This window comes from Protopterus annectens, chromosome 2.part0 (assembly GCF_019279795.1).
Source record: "Protopterus annectens isolate FY-2018-M chromosome 2.part0, PAN1.0, whole genome shotgun sequence".
In the NCBI taxonomy this organism is placed as follows: domain Eukaryota; kingdom Metazoa; phylum Chordata; order Ceratodontiformes; family Protopteridae; genus Protopterus; species Protopterus annectens.
The window spans coordinates 516,444,190-516,460,075 of NC_056728.1; the positions used below are offsets into that span (position 1 = coordinate 516,444,190).

A 15,886-nucleotide genomic window follows, 5' to 3' on the forward strand; every position below is an offset into this window, starting at 1 on the left:
GAAAGTCTATACACATAACACCCAAAAGCAGATGTTCTTCACATGTTCTTTTTTTGTCATGGAAATTGTCTAAACAGATGTGAAAAGGCCAAACATGTTGTATCAGATTTGCCTTGAGGAAGCATATATATATTATGGGAAATGTGTCTTAGGCTTTAAAGAAACATCCCCTGTATACAGTGATAAATAACTACAAGAAATGTGGGCACTGACTAAAGTAACCAAGAACATTATAGTTAAAGAATGGCAAACAAGTCAGTCCCATTTGATGATTTGGCAAACCATTATGCATGCATGCAAGATTATAGCATACTTCTAGGAAGAAGGGATCCTGCTCTATATGAAACAGACTGTTTCCTTTCCCTTTTTAGACGAGTTATTGTTGTAACCCACCACTACTATATAAATACACATGAAGCAAGGGGGACATTCCTTCTGCTGCAATGAGCCTCTGAATATTACCAAAAATAAATTAATTTTAGTTATCTAATTGTAAGTAAGATATAGCCTGCCAATTTATGACATCAATACGTTCGTAACATAGTAAGATTCAGGTTTGACTTGGTAAATTACATAACAAAATGTACTTTGGTTTGGATTTAGGCTTGAAAATTTTAAAGGGACACTAAGTTTGGGAAAAAGAAGTTATGTACTTACGTTCCATGTGGGTTGCTCATCTCGCCTTCATTCGTACAGATGGGTATTTAAAGATGGGTTCGGAGCCGATCCTTGGCTCAGAGTCGGCCTACTACAAAGCTCGAGGTCTTCAGATAGCTCGAGGCCAAGTCCCTATCCCATAATGCACCTAGAGTTACCTCAGATCTTGTTTGTTGTGTATAATAATACCATATGTCATTCTATCACTCTATAAGAGAAAGCTATTGAACGGTTGAGCAACCAGGAAGAATCCAACATCTCTGTCTTCGAAAAACCCTGGAGGGGGTAGGAGGGTGGGAAGTAAGAATGAAGGTGAGATGAGCAACTCACATGGAACCTTACGGTAAGTACATAACTTCTTTATGTGAAGTTGTTCTATCTCGCCGTTCATTCTTACAGATGGTTAGCATCCCAAGCACCACCTATCTCGGGTGGCTCACGGGAGTATGTTTTTCAGGACAGTAGACCAAAAGGAGGCCCTGTCCCTGGAGGCCTTGTCAACTTTGTAATAAATGATAAAGGTATGAGGTCCTAACCAAGTGGCTGCTGCACAAATGTTATCTATAGGGAGTCTGGCAGAAAAGGCGGTGGATGTAGACACTGCTCTAGTAGAATGAGCCTTAATTTTATAGCAGCTGAATAAGCAAATGGGATACAATCAGATAACCACTTAGACAGAGTTGTTTTGGCCACTGGCATACCTTTTCTGGAGTCTGAAAAGGAAGTAAAAAGCTGTTCAGATTTCCTAAAATCTTTTGTTCTATCCAAGTAAAACCTGATCTGTCTATGAACATCAAGTTTGTGCTGCATATATTCTAAATTGTTGAAGTGATGGGGAAGAATACTGTCAAATCAATAATTTGATTAAGATTAATTTCAGTATAAACTTTAGGCAAAAATGAGGGGTTAGTTCGAAGTGAGGTTCTGTCAGCATGGAAAATCAAATAAGGAGGCTTAATGGACAAGGCTTGAAGCTCTGACACTCTGCGGGCAGAAGTGATAGCTACTAAAAAGATAGTCTTCCATGGCAAATATTTGAGGTCACATGAGGAAGCTGGTTCGAATGGAGGGAGACTAATGTGAGAAAGCATAAAATTTAGATTCCATGGGGTATAGGGAAAATTCACAGGAGGTCTGAGATGAAAGGTCCCTTTGAGAAAGGCTTTGGATAGTTTGTGTGACATTATGTTCAACCCTTCAAATCCAAGGTGAAAATTAGAGATAGCAGCAAGATGAACATGAACTGTTCTTGCTGCAGCTCCTCTGTTGAAGATCATGGTCAAAAACTCTAGTACGTTCCCGCTTACAGGATACTACCGAATTTCTACAAAACATTTCTGATACACAGTTGGAACCGGGATGGCTAATGTGCACACTTGTTGTCAGTGCTGTATATACCAACATTCCTCATCAGGTTGGTTTGGAAGCTCTTGCTTATTGGTTACAAGTGGCTGGTTTATATCAGCCTGATTTCAATACCTTCCTGGTAGGTCTTGCAGAACATGTCCTTACCAATAACGTCTTCTTTTATCAGGATACTTGTTACTGGCAAACCAAGGGTACAGCGATGGGGGCATCCTTTGCCCCCATTTATGCTGACCTATTTATGGCCTTCATTGAAGATCAAATCATTTATGATAACAGCCATAATATTTACCTGGATGAAATCAATATCTGGAGACGTTACTTGGATGACTGCTGGATGGTACGGAGGGGAGATGTGGAGTATCTAGCTGAATTTATATCCTATCTCAATAACAACAAATGGGGTCTACAATTTACAGCAAACTATCATGTAAGTACCATCACCTTTCTTGATGTTTTGGTCAACAGACTACCTGATCACACCTTAAGCACCCAGGTTTTCAGGAAGTACCTCGAATACAATACTGTCCTCCATGCATCCAGTTTTCATCCTCCTCACATCGCTAGAAATATCCCCAAATCTCAATTCATAAGAATGAGGTGGATTTGCTCTCATAAATCCTCCTTTCAAGAACACAGACAGGACCTAACTAATAGATTCAGATCCAGGGGATATCATATGGGACATGTTCTGCAAGCCAGCAATTGGGCCCATACACTCAAAAGGGAGGATTTGTTAACTTATAAACCACGCAACAGGGAAGAACTCCAACCCATCAGGTTTGTAATCACTTATGCTAGAAATTCTGATTTATTAATTAACAGCATACACAGACACTGGAACATATTACAATGTGATCAAGAGCTAGCTAACATAATACCAGACAGATGCCTGTTTTCATTTCGCAAAGGCAAGAACTTGGCATCTTGCTTTAATCATTATAAACACACTCATGACATCAGTTATTCTCATTCACTACAAACTACTTTGACTGGTGAACCTTTGACTGGTTGTTTCCCATGTGGTCACTGCATCAATTGTGATAAAGTAACCAAGTCTAAACAATTCACAAGTAAAAATTGTGCCATGGTTTATGACATAAAATTTTTTGCCAACTGTAACAGCGATTGGTTAGTCTATTTGGCAACATGCACCTGCGGTTCTTTTTAGATTGGGCAAACATCTCGTCCTTTCAGGCTGAGGATCTCTGAACATGTAAGTAATATAAAAAATAAAAAAGTCAACAATGCTCTGTATAAACATTGTTTGGTACATAAAACGGCAAAATTTACTTTCATGATTCGAATGGAGGGAGACTAATGTGAGAAAGCATAAAATTTAGATTCCGTGGGGTATAAGGAGATTTCACAGGTGGTCCGAGATGAAAGGTTCCTTTGAGAAAGGCTTTGGATAGTTTGTGTGACATTATGTTCAACCCTTCAAATCCAAGGTTAAAATTAGAGATAGCAGAAGTTGAACATGAACTGTTCCTGTTGCAGCTCCTCTGTTGAAGATCATGGTCAAAAACTCTAGTACAGAGGCCATAGGCGTTAGGTAGGGATCAATGTTATTTTGAGAGGCCCATATAGAAAATGTTTTCCATTTGATAAGTTATAGCTTCCTCGTAGAGGATTTATGAGAGGATAAGAGAATTTGTTTTGTCTCATTAGAAAGGTTATGGAACCTGGCTACGATGGGAATTGGAGCAGCCAAGCTGTCAGCTTCAGGGACTGAAGAGAGGGATGAAGTTCCCCCGAGTGTCAGAAGATCTGGAACTGGGTCCAGAATCCAGGGGTCCTCCAAAAGATGAAGTCGAAGGAAGGGGAACCAAATCTGATGAGGCCAATGAGGGGCTATTACAATGATGGTCCTTCCCAGGGCTTTTGCTTTCTGTAGTACCTTGGGTATCAACAGGATTGGTGGGAATGCAGAGAGGAGACCCGGAGGCCAATCGTGTATGAGTGCGTCCCTTGGGGCTTCTCCCGGAGGGGGAAACAGGGCAAAGTAGCTTCTGCATTTCATGTTCATGTGGCTGCTGAAAAGGTCACAGCAAGGCTGGCCCCACTTGCGGAATATCCTGTCCGCTATTTCTTTCTTGAGGGACCACTCGTGAGGCAACAAAATTGCTCTGCTCAGCTTGTCTGCTATTATGTTGGATTTCCCCATGATGTGCATTGCTAACAGAAAGTGCTGGGTGAATATAGCCCACTGCCATACTCTTAGGGCCTCACAACAAAGGGGGTAGGACCTGGTTCCTCCTTGTTTATTCAAATACCAGACCACTGATATGTTGTCTGTCTGAATCGCAATTGTACCCAGAGAAAGAGAGTCCTGGAAGTACTGTAATGCTAAAAGTACTGCTCTCATCTCTAGGATATTGATATGCAGATGTGTCTCTTGATCGGTCCATGTACCTTGGGCTGTTCTTGCCTGAAAATGCCCCCACCCTATCAGGGAAGCATCCAATGTCACTGTGGCCGCTGGTGGGGGAAGAACAAAAGGACGACCTATGGTGACCTGAAGGGAGGTCAACCACCACTGAAGATCCTTTTTGCATGTGTTGGTGATCATTATAAGATGAGACATTGGGAGCTCTTGGTAAGACCACTGAGTGAACAACAGCCATTGCAGAATCTGCATGTGTATGCAACCCAGTGGTATGGCTAATATTGTAGCTGCCATCATGCCTAACAATTTTAGTACTTCTGATGCTGGAGCCTTGTTTTTGGATATGATATTGCAGACCTGCTGATGGAGTAGTAAGACTCTTTCTGCTGGGAGTCTCAGCGTGGTGGAGGTGGTGTCCAATTCTGCTCCGATAAAAATGGTATGTTCCGCTGGCGACAAGGCAGATTGTCCTGAGTTTATTGAAATGCCCAGCTGACTGCAGAGTGAAAGACTGGCATCCCTGGCTTATATGAATTGATGCCTGGTGGTGGCAGTGAAGAGCCAATCGTCTAGGTAGAGAAACACCTGAAATCCTAAACATCTTAGGTGAGCCGTGACCACTGCCATGCATTTGGCGAACACTCTGAGGGCTGTAGTGAGACCAAAAGGCAGGGCTCAAAACTGGTAATGACTGGCTCCCAGCCGGAAGTGCAGATGATCCCTGGAGGGTCTGGCCATTTTTATGTGGTAGTACGCATCCTGGAGATCTATCGAGCACATCCAATTGTCTTTCCCTAAAAAGGGAAGTATCGACTGAAGCATGACTACCCGAAACTTCTCTTTCTTGACAGATCTGTTTAGTCTGCTGAGGTCCAATATAGGTCTCCAGTCCCCTGTCCTTTTTGGAACTAAAAAGAATCTTGAGTAAATTCCAGATCCTATCTGGTCTGCTGGGACTGGCTTGATGACTCTTTTTGTTAGCAACGATTGGACCTCTATTGTTATCTGTTCCCTGTAACTGGGTGGAACATCCAGGATTTTTCTTGTCAGTGGAGGGGGTGAAAGGAATGAAATATCCTCTGGAAATGATACTTTGTACCCAGTTGTTGTTTGTTATTTTGAGCCAGGCATCTGGATACAAAGATAAGCGACCACTGACTGCCTCCAGAGTAGGACAGTCGAGCCTCCTTTCAGGAGTGCTGGTAGGGCTTCCCAAAGAAGTGATCTCTTCCACCCAGGTTTTGCGGACCCCCTCTGCTGCGAGGGTGATGTCTTCCATTATTGCCCCCTCCTCTGCCCCCTGGAGGGGGGTTCACCATGTGTGTCCTGAAAGGCTCCTTGGGCTTTGCAGAACCACATCTTACCTCCCCTTTGACCCTTGGGGTAGGGTCTGATAGGGGTGGAAAAATGGACTCCAACGGCAGACAGAGTCTTTCCTTCCTGCTCAAACCTGGTCAAAATTTCCTTAACTTTGAGTCCAAAAAGGGACGAGCCATCAAAAGGAGTGTTTACAAAGGATGACTTAAAGGGGTCTGCGAAGGAACACAAACACATCCAGGAGTTTCTCCTAAGAGCAATTCCTACCCGCCGCCCTGTTCATTCCATCAGCTGCATATGAAATGAGGCACATGGGCGAGTTCACTATGTAGCTGAGGGTAGCAAGCTGGGAGACAACTTTATCTGAAGCTCCTGCAGCTACTGTACCCTGAGGAGTATCTCCCAGCTCTTTAACGAGATCTCTTTGCAGTCTAGTAAAATGGGTTAGATAGTTGAGCGAACTCAGAGCAAAAGTTGCTGAATTGTAAGTGCACTTCCCATATCTATCCATGATCCTAAAATCTCTGTTGGTAGGATGGTTAGAAGAGAAAGTTTCTGAAATTTCCTTTTTGGTGGCTACCGCCACCACCATGGCATCAAATGGCACACCCATAGTAAGAAACTATTTGTCCTGGGGGGCAGAAATAAATTTATTAGGCCTCCTGGGGACAGGCTCCATGGTGTCCAGAGACGCCCACACCCTTCGTGAGACCAGATGCATAAGCTCATCGAAGGGTGGAGACACCCAAGAGGTGGAGGGCTGAGACTCGAAAGCCTTCAGGAGGACTGACTCGTCTTCAGTAGGGTTGGTGGACTGCCAGTCACCCCTCTGCCTAAGGATTTCTAATATCTCAGCAAAAGAGATATCCTCAGAGGGGGACCGTGGGGACCCTTCTGATTCATCCAAGTCGGTATCGGATGTCAGGGACTCCTGTGAGGAGTCTAAATGCTTCCTCTTACAGATTCTCTTCCTGGGACCCTCATCAGTGAGGGCTTCTGGTAAGGTCTCAGAAAAGCAGGGGCCACCCAATGCAGCTTCCTGAGGCTCTGAGTCACTACACTAGGAAAAGGATCAGTGAAGCAGAAGCAGACACAGGCGCTTTAGGGGAGAAGGTAGCCAGACCTGAAGTTGAAGAAGTCTTTGGAGACATAACACTCCTCATGGCTTTGAAGGCACCTCTGCTCCGATGAGAAGGGACCGGCAGATCTGAGGAAACTGTCGATACCCACGGCACTGGGACAGTGGTCTCCGAGCCAGAGGTAGGAGCCAAGCTCATCCGAGCCGAAGCCCCGAGAGGCAGAGTCAGAACCGACAATTCGGTCTGACTATCCTCCCTGGACCCGACCTGAGAGTGTTGGCTCCTAGATTCCTCGATTGGCACTGAGGACATCAGAGCAAATGGAGCTGAAGACACTGAAGCAGGTGTTGGCTCTGAAGGCTCAACGATCATCAAGTCTGACTCCTCTGGCTCCGAAGGACCGGTATGGCTCGGAGGAGGAGGAAGAGTAGTAGATGTTAAAAGGATCTTCTGTTCCGAAACCGTTTGGGTCGGAGCCGATAAGAAGTTAGCAAAGGCTGATGCCTGTAAAAGCTTCTGCACCACACGATCACCATCCAAATTGGAAAGGCTAATCGAAAACCAAGATGAGTGGATAGAAGGAGGTCTAGACTGCAGGAGTGGAGACTTAGGCACTTCGGATACCGGTTCCAAAACCAGGGACCGGCTCCATGGTCTGTGGAACTGACGTTGAAGACTTTTTTGTTTTTTTTACCTCAGAAGTCTTGGAAGACTTTGAGGACTTACTGGACTTGTCTTGGTCACTCAAAGCTTCTTGGAATGAAGGTTTAAGTAAACCTCTATCAATTAACTTTCTCTTTCTCTCCTGGAGAATCCTAGAAGAGAAAGAATGACAGATGGAGCAGCTTTTCTGGAGATGCAATGCTCCCAAACAATAAACACAATTTACATGACTGTCAGTGACAGCCATTTTCTGCCCACATTTAGGACATTTTTTAAACCCTGATTTAGGGTGTTTGTCCTTATCATCAGCCATTCTGCAATACACAAAGTCAAGAGGGTGCTGTAAAAAAATAGACACACCCAAAGAACAAATAACAAACAAGCTTTTTGAAAACTACAGGCTAAATATTAATCAGCACACACACACACACACACACACACACACACACACACACACACACACACACACACACACACACACACACACACACACACACACACACAAAACTATCTGTCTAAACTCTAAAGAGTAAATATAAGAAAGTAGTGACAGAAAAGTCACTATATAAATGCACACAACTATAATATAAACTACTAATACACACAGTTTTATCTAATCTCTAAGATTAATTATTTCAAAGCTGTGACAGAAAAGTCACTTTTTAAACTCTAAGACAAAATCTAACAAGCTATCAGCACACAACTATAATCTCAGCAGTAATAAATATTAAACAAGGCCTAAAATAAATATGCCCAAGAGAGCTAAATACTAGATTAATAAAAAGGGCACACCAAGGGAAGGGAAACTACACAAAAAGCTATAAGAGCTTATCTAAATATCTAAAGATATAAAGCAGAAATTTTTATCAATAATATAAGATATTTTCAATAAAATAAGGTTTTTACTAGCCTGAACTAGCGAGAAACTCCGATCTATTGCAATGGCAAACTAGATCTGGGGTAACTCTAGGTGCATCATGGGATAGGAACTTGGCCTCGAGCTATCTGAAGACCTCGAGCTTTGTAGTAGGCCGAGGATCAGTTCCGAACCCATATGTAAATACCCATCTATAAGAATGAACAGCGAGACAGAACAACTTCACATGTGACGTTTTATGCGAACAAAGTTACTATGACTGTCTTACTCTTACATTGTTTATTTCAGTGAAGAAAATTCCATTACAAGTTTAAGTTCTGGATGAGAAAAAAAAGTACAACAAATATATGATAAATGGACTTGCTTCAGAGATATTGTCAAGAGGTCCTCCTTTGGTTATGTTTGTGTTTGTTACACACACATACATATATATATATATATATATATATATATATATATATATATATATATATATACATACACACACACACACACACACACATATATATATATATATATATATATATATATTCATTTATTAAACAAAAATAGGTTAAAACACACACACACACACACACACACACACACACACACGTATACAAAAACAAATAGCGTTCAGGTAACTTGCAGGCACTGTTTAATAATTAGATTTAATAACAGCCTTGTAAATACATTACAGTTTTAGGTCTCTGAAAATAACTGTCCTTGCAGTGTAAATTAACATCTAAAATATGACAATTATTAAAAAACTGAAATGGAACAATTTTCACTATGAACTGAACAGTGTGAAATAATTTCAAGTTATTTAACTACTGCAAATTAATTTTGCACCTCATAAGGCAGATCTAACAACAGCTTCCATAAGTACTGGCTGATCCAATGTCAGAGTGAGGGAAAGGTCTCCAGGGAAGCTGAAGTTACCAGAATGAAATCATCACATCTGCACTGTTTCTCTGAACAGTGAAAACTGACATATAACCATCAAGTACTGTCCAATGTAAAACCAGATAAGAATCTTAGGGAACCAACAGATCCATGGAATATTTTGCCCAACACATGCAGATTTGGTTTGTGTTATGTTCAAACAATGTAAGTAAGTGCTCCAACATTCCATGATTGTGGTTCTCTGTACTGTGTGCCTGTTGTGCAAAAGTAACAGGGGATGGAAAACATACAGATGGGCTGTCATATGTCTGAAATCACTACTGCATATGTCCAGTAGTTTTCTTACAAACATCTTTCAATGATGCCTTTGCTTTCTATGTGCATTGTGGTAGCTCAGAAAGACAGCAGTGCCCATGTGCATAGCAAATATGTTGTACTACCAAGCTTACGACTTGTTTCTCATAAGCTAACCAAGGCAGGCATGCTCATATAATTACTCAGAGCCTACATCAACACTGCGTTTCTTCTTCTTCTTCAGGCGACAGCATATAATCGTATATCCTGGAAAATGAAGTGGCATTGCATAGCAGTGTGTGCAGTATTACACCTGTAAATTACCACAAACCATGTTGTTTCAGTGCTATCTCAAGGTACCAAGGGATACATCATAACAGTGGCGGCTCACATCAATGTCTCATAAATGGCATGTACATACAACTATAGGTTACATACCCATCTGAATGACACAAATATACAGGAAATTGCACTTACTTGATATTATCAAGACAGCCCGATTCAGGTTTCAGTATAGCAGTATGATGAAACATTTTATAAAGCGCTATCCCAAGGAAGATTACATTAAGCTGTAACAAAAATTGTCAAAGTTACACTGTGAAATTTGATGAACCATTACAGCATTTTCATTAACAGGCACAGAGGTCTGAGAAATTATCTCTTAATTTAGTATGGCTGACTGGTGGATGATTAGTTCTAGCACATTTTTTGGGTAAAGGAGATGCCACATGGTCCTGTGCTGAGTGACCATGCTGTAAAGTTATGAATTATACACTATGGTGCATACTGGGAGAAGTGTTGTTATATTTCACTTTTAATGGCAAGGTGAGTGACAAAAAAGTACTACAAATATCACAATTTGGTCTGAAAATCTTTGTGTGTACGCTCCTGATTAAAATGAAAAAAAAAATCATCTCTTTTTTGGAAAGCAAATCTTTATACATCTTTAAAGCAACGAACTAAAGACAAGCATTTTTACTGTGGTTAAATTTAGTACAGGCTGAAGGGTATAGCCATACTGTACTCATTGTCAAAATGTCAAAGGTCATGCCAAAGTGTAGAAACACTTCTTCAGAAGACCTCTCTGCTAGATCATTTGCTGTGTCAGTCTTGTATTTTACTGACACACCACACAATGCAGAAAAACAAGCACAGACTATAACACTTACACACTTAATCAAACACAATTCTTAAGCCGAATGAGGAGCCTTTGAGCAGAAATGTGCTGCCTTATCATATTCTTAGCTCTCAAGAACAAATATTTTGGGGGGAAATCACAGCATACTTCATAGGATGGTAGTAAATGACCTCTTTGCTTTTTCAGGTATCGGTGCTTATCAAATGGAAATTTAAGTGAACTCATAAATAGCACTCCCTGTGATAGAATGTATAGCAGATATTAACTGCAATTCTTTTTTCTATCCTAAAATTATGCCATTACAAAGTCATCATTCATCCAGGCAATGGAATTATTATTACCACCAGATCAAATATAACTCTGCCATAAAAGCAGGGCTGGAAAAGAATTATGCTACAGGCAAAGGGAAATTCTTTACTGCATACTCTTTCCCATACATCTGCTTGCATTACTCAGTGCTGTCAATCTACAGACAGTGTGATCTACCCTGACTACTTAACATTTTCTTTGAGAAGATAAAACAGATGCATAGCTGATAGGTGGTGTGCCAGCAATTATCCAGAGAAAACATCACATTTCTTAAATCCGCTGTGAACTGGTAAAAATTCACAATGACTGAACTTGGTCAGACCACACAATAAATTGATAGTCATAACAGATGCAAAAAACATGCAACATGGGCTTTTCATAATGCTTTACAACTCATTCTGAAAGCAAAGACACAGGCATAAATAGCATGCATACAAAGTCCTCTGACTTTCATATGGTAAGTCAGTAATCAACACCAGTTTTCTTTCTATTAGTTACTTCACTTTTTCTGAAGTATCTTAGCACAATAAAATTATTATGCTGCAGTCTAATACCCACCAGCTTGTCTTTGTTCTTTTTTTTTTTTTTTTTTTTTTTTTGCTTTTCTGATTTATTTACGTAGTGGTGGCCACATAGCTGTTTCGGGAAGCACAGCACCCTCTAATCTAGCATTTAATTGCCTGTGTTAAGGGGGTCAGCAACAAGCAAGCTTTTGCTAAATTAATTTATGCAAATGAAAAATATATACAGTAGCGGTATGAGGAAAGTTTTATTTGTTGCTGTGCATGGCCCAGGGTTTAATTAGAAGAGCTTACCATAATTATCAAGGTCGCTGGTCCTATGAAGCTCCAAATGAAGTAGGTATCAAGCCGAAGCCAACATCTGTAATGAAACACAGGGGATAGAAGGCATTCAAGGACTAAGTACAGAACATATATCAAGAGCAAGCCAGTGACAGAGAAGAATGCATGCTGCAAAACATTCCACCAGGAGCCAGGAAATATTACATTGCTTGTTCATTTAAATGCTGAATTATGGGCCCAATTTCTGACAGCACTATTGATGGAGTAAGATAATTACCTCTCGAGGAGGCAGTGAAAAAAAATGGCACCTGGCCTACTTGCTTGGGCTTTTCTCGTTTGTCATACAAACCTTATAAAAAGTCACACAAGCAGCCATTAAATCTTCTAGCTTTGAGCTATCCTTCCCCTCCCAATTATGGAGCAACATAACCTGTCTGTCACCTGTCAGCTGAGTTGATATTACTTTTGCTGAAAAGATCAGAACAAACTCTGAACAAAGGAAATAAATTTTGTACCACAGTATTAACCTCAATTAGGTCAGGCCAAATATGAGATGCTTTTTGGCCCATGCAAAAAATGCATTGTTTTCCAGCAGTGCTTGAAGGGTTACAAATCACCCAAAGTATCAAAACAAAATTGATTCATGACCTAAAACTAAATTATTAATCACTTAATTTCTGATACATTTAATATCCCAGTTTTCCTTGCCTCTAGGAAATTAGATTTCCACTCTTAGTTCATTTAAGATAACATAAAGATAAAATGGAAGTGACAGGCAGTAGGACAGAAGAAGCTAAAATCCAAAATAATGTGCCAGGAAATGTCTTAGTACAGCAGTCTACACTGTATTCTAAATATAGTTGTCTACACTAAACATAAGGGGAAGATGTGGTGAGCTGCACACATGTTCATTTGTTCTATCAACAAAATGTGCACATGTATACAGTTCTACATACACACACACACTTTCATATATATATTTTTACAAACACAGATGTGAGTGTGCATCTGTATGAATCTAAGGGTATTTGTTTAAATGTAGTTTCATAAAAATGCTTTCTAAAATAAAATATCTCTAACTTTTGACTTTGTTATCATCATATAAGTTGTGCAATTATACAGAGGCTTTAAATCTGACTGATGTTTACTAACAGTATCACACCTAAAAGTATTCAAATTTAACCTTCAACATTAAATGTCACTGTAGTTTAAGTCTGAAATCAGGCTTAGCACATAAACATACTGAAAAGTAAGTACTGATTCTTCTGTGTGTGTGTTTCTTTTGCTTGCTTTTTGCTTAATTACTGAAATATATGCAGACGAATGCAGCATTCTACTTCATTAGGGAAGAAGTAAAGCCAAATAGGAGGGCAGCATTCATTAACATAAAATATATACTGCACAAGTGGAGTTCATTTATAGTAACTTCTAGTAGTACAATTCTATATCTTTTTGACAGGCACACACAAGTAATTTTGTAATGAAAATCACCAAGCCTTGCACCCTGAAAAAATCACTGTACTATATACTAGATCAAGACACATGCAGAGTGGCATCACTGTTTTCTTTGCAGTGCAGGGAACACCATTATTAATGGTCAGATATTGGTTAAATGACATCCTGGTTCAGTACTACTATAGCACTTAACCAGACCTCAGCAATGCTGAGAAGGGTGCTTAACAGTTGTTAAGCTATGCTGTTAAGATCTGGCCTATCACTTTAATAGGCCTACACCACAGAGTTATTTAACGGATATTTCAGCATAAGTAACAGCAGCAGAACATGAAACAGGGTAATTTCACATCCATTTCTGTATCCTGTTTACATTACACCCAAAGCGTATTTGGCAAATAGCGGCTTCCCTTATACTGGGAATATGCAGTTCCCAAATACATTACTGGATTTCAATGCCAGCACAGCACTTCCTTTTTTTTCTTTTTTCTTTTTTAATTTAATGCTTCTGTATTTAGTAGTTCATAGAGCAGACAATTCTGCATGCACTACAAAGAATTATGACTGGATCTCCAATAGTAACTTAAAATTATGTGTTCTTGAAATGGATGCCAAGATTCACCTCTTGAGCTTCACTTGAGATGAATTTCTTGGCATTCATGTCTCAAACACATAATAACTAAGTTACAGTCAGTGACCCGGTCATAATCCTCTATATTCTGTACGTTTGAAGTCATTCAGTATGGTCTTACAAAATTTTATGCAAAAATGCTCTAACCAAGAGGACAGTTGGAAGCAGCAATATTAAGTAATTTGCAACCCCACTCCGTAGTGTGTCTCAGCATAATATTTTAAGCACCTTAACTGCCCTACTAAAAACTTTTTTTTTGAGGAAAAACATCGGTTGGAATAATGGAGATCTCTATCTCAACATTCTGCCTAATTCAAGGAAGACTACTGAATTAAGTCCAGCATGAATAAAAACTTACCCACAAAGAAGAACCACCGCTGTTAAATAAATATTTATGTTCTATATAATACTAAATATAAAGGGTGGAGTGTTTTCAGTTACATTTGTTATTTTTTAATCAATAAAAATCAGAGGATTAACATCCCTATCACTTAAATAAACTAACTTCAGAAGAGAAAAAGTATTGCGTACTAGATCCCATTTTGTTGTAGTCACTGTGAAGTTTGAAATAATATGTACCAGATCCCATTTTGTTGTAGTCACTGTGAAGTATAAAGTATTGTGTACCCTCTTCCTGTACTACACATTTTGAAGTACTCCATCTATGAGGCTCCTTTGTGTGGTAGCCACTGTGAAGTATAAAGTATCATGTACCAGACCACATTTTGTTGTAATCACTGTGAAATATAAAGTATTGACTACCACACCCCTTTACAATGTGGTAACTGTGAAATATACTATTCTCTCACAACAACTAAGTTACTTAGTGAGATAACAAGGAAAACCTAAAGTAATAAACAGGCTGATAACATTTCTCACACTATCCTAGAATGACACATCTGCTAGCGTACAACATATAATAGTAATCTTGCCTAACTATGAGATGTCATCTGTGATAAATGAACAGTGACCTGGACTCCTCAGAGAAATATACCTTATGGTTATATTTATATGAACAATTATGAATCGTTTCTGTATAGCTGTGAATGTTAACCATCACAGAAACTTTGAAAAATATACTCCAAAACACATGGTCGGCATTATTTAGCCAGAATGTCTCTTATGGACATTTGGTCTGAAATAGATGCAGCCTGACCACAAAGCAAGTCAAGCCTGTAGAACGTATGTTCTGAACTCTTTTACTATGAATTACTTAAAGTCACATCTTACCCACTTTTTGAAAGCCTAGCCTAACCAGTGAGATGTAGGTGGAAAGATGAAACTTTATCCTCAGTATTCAGTGTCAAAAGATATTAGGTGATACGGCTTCTAACTCAGAATGCCAAATCTGGCAAGTTTTTACAAGATCTGCTTCTTCCATTTCATGTCCCAGTGCCTGGAAAAATGATATGAGCAAGGTTAATGCCTTGATCCTCGGTATGCCTGGGTAGTGCTATGACAGCAAATGCAGTAATCCTGCATGACCCAGCACAAACCCCACCACATGATGCAAATACTTTGTTTCTATACTGGTCATCTAGCCACACAGAACAAAAAACTAACTCAAGAGCATAGCAATAAAAGGTGCTGTCACAGTGACATGCATGACTTCCTTGATGCATGGTTACACAATGGAATGCAATCAGCCAGAGGGCAGGATGGGTTAGGGCAATGCCTGTTTACCTCCTTAGTGAATCATAGTCCAGGACACTAGTGCTTCTGATTTTTAACAAGAGGAAAGACAAGCAAACTGCACATAGGATGATGGCCAAGGATAAAGCTTCTGTTTAAATACACTTAAATACACATGAACAACAACTACCTTACAGACATGAAATATTAATATGTGCTAACTGTGGTTTGTCCAACAGGCAATGCAGATGTGGCTACTTTTCAATGTTTTTTCAACACCTTTCAAACAATCTGTATGACATTTTTGCCATCACAGAACAGACAGAATCCATGTCAGATTAAGAGTTTTTCCCTTATTCCTTAAATTTCCAAAATCATTATGGTTAAAGGGCTAC

The 15,886-nt window shown here is 39.8% G+C and overlaps 1 protein-coding gene across 15 annotated transcripts in view; it reads right to left on the reverse strand.

The window, feature by feature from the left end:
• The window catches only part of ADGRL3 (adhesion G protein-coupled receptor L3), a 3,684,852-nt gene that overhangs the window by 269,017 nt on the left and 3,399,949 nt on the right, over window positions 1-15,886 (reverse strand). For all 15 annotated transcript variants that reach the window (XM_044060915.1, XM_044060918.1, XM_044060917.1 and 12 more), the window contains 2 exons: window positions 11,789-11,855; window positions 10,004-10,095 (listed from right to left, as the gene is read on the reverse strand). In XM_044060915.1, coding sequence (XP_043916850.1) covers window positions 10,004-10,095; window positions 11,789-11,855 — 159 coding nt within the window. The remainder of the gene's footprint in view (window positions 1-10,003; window positions 10,096-11,788; window positions 11,856-15,886) is intronic.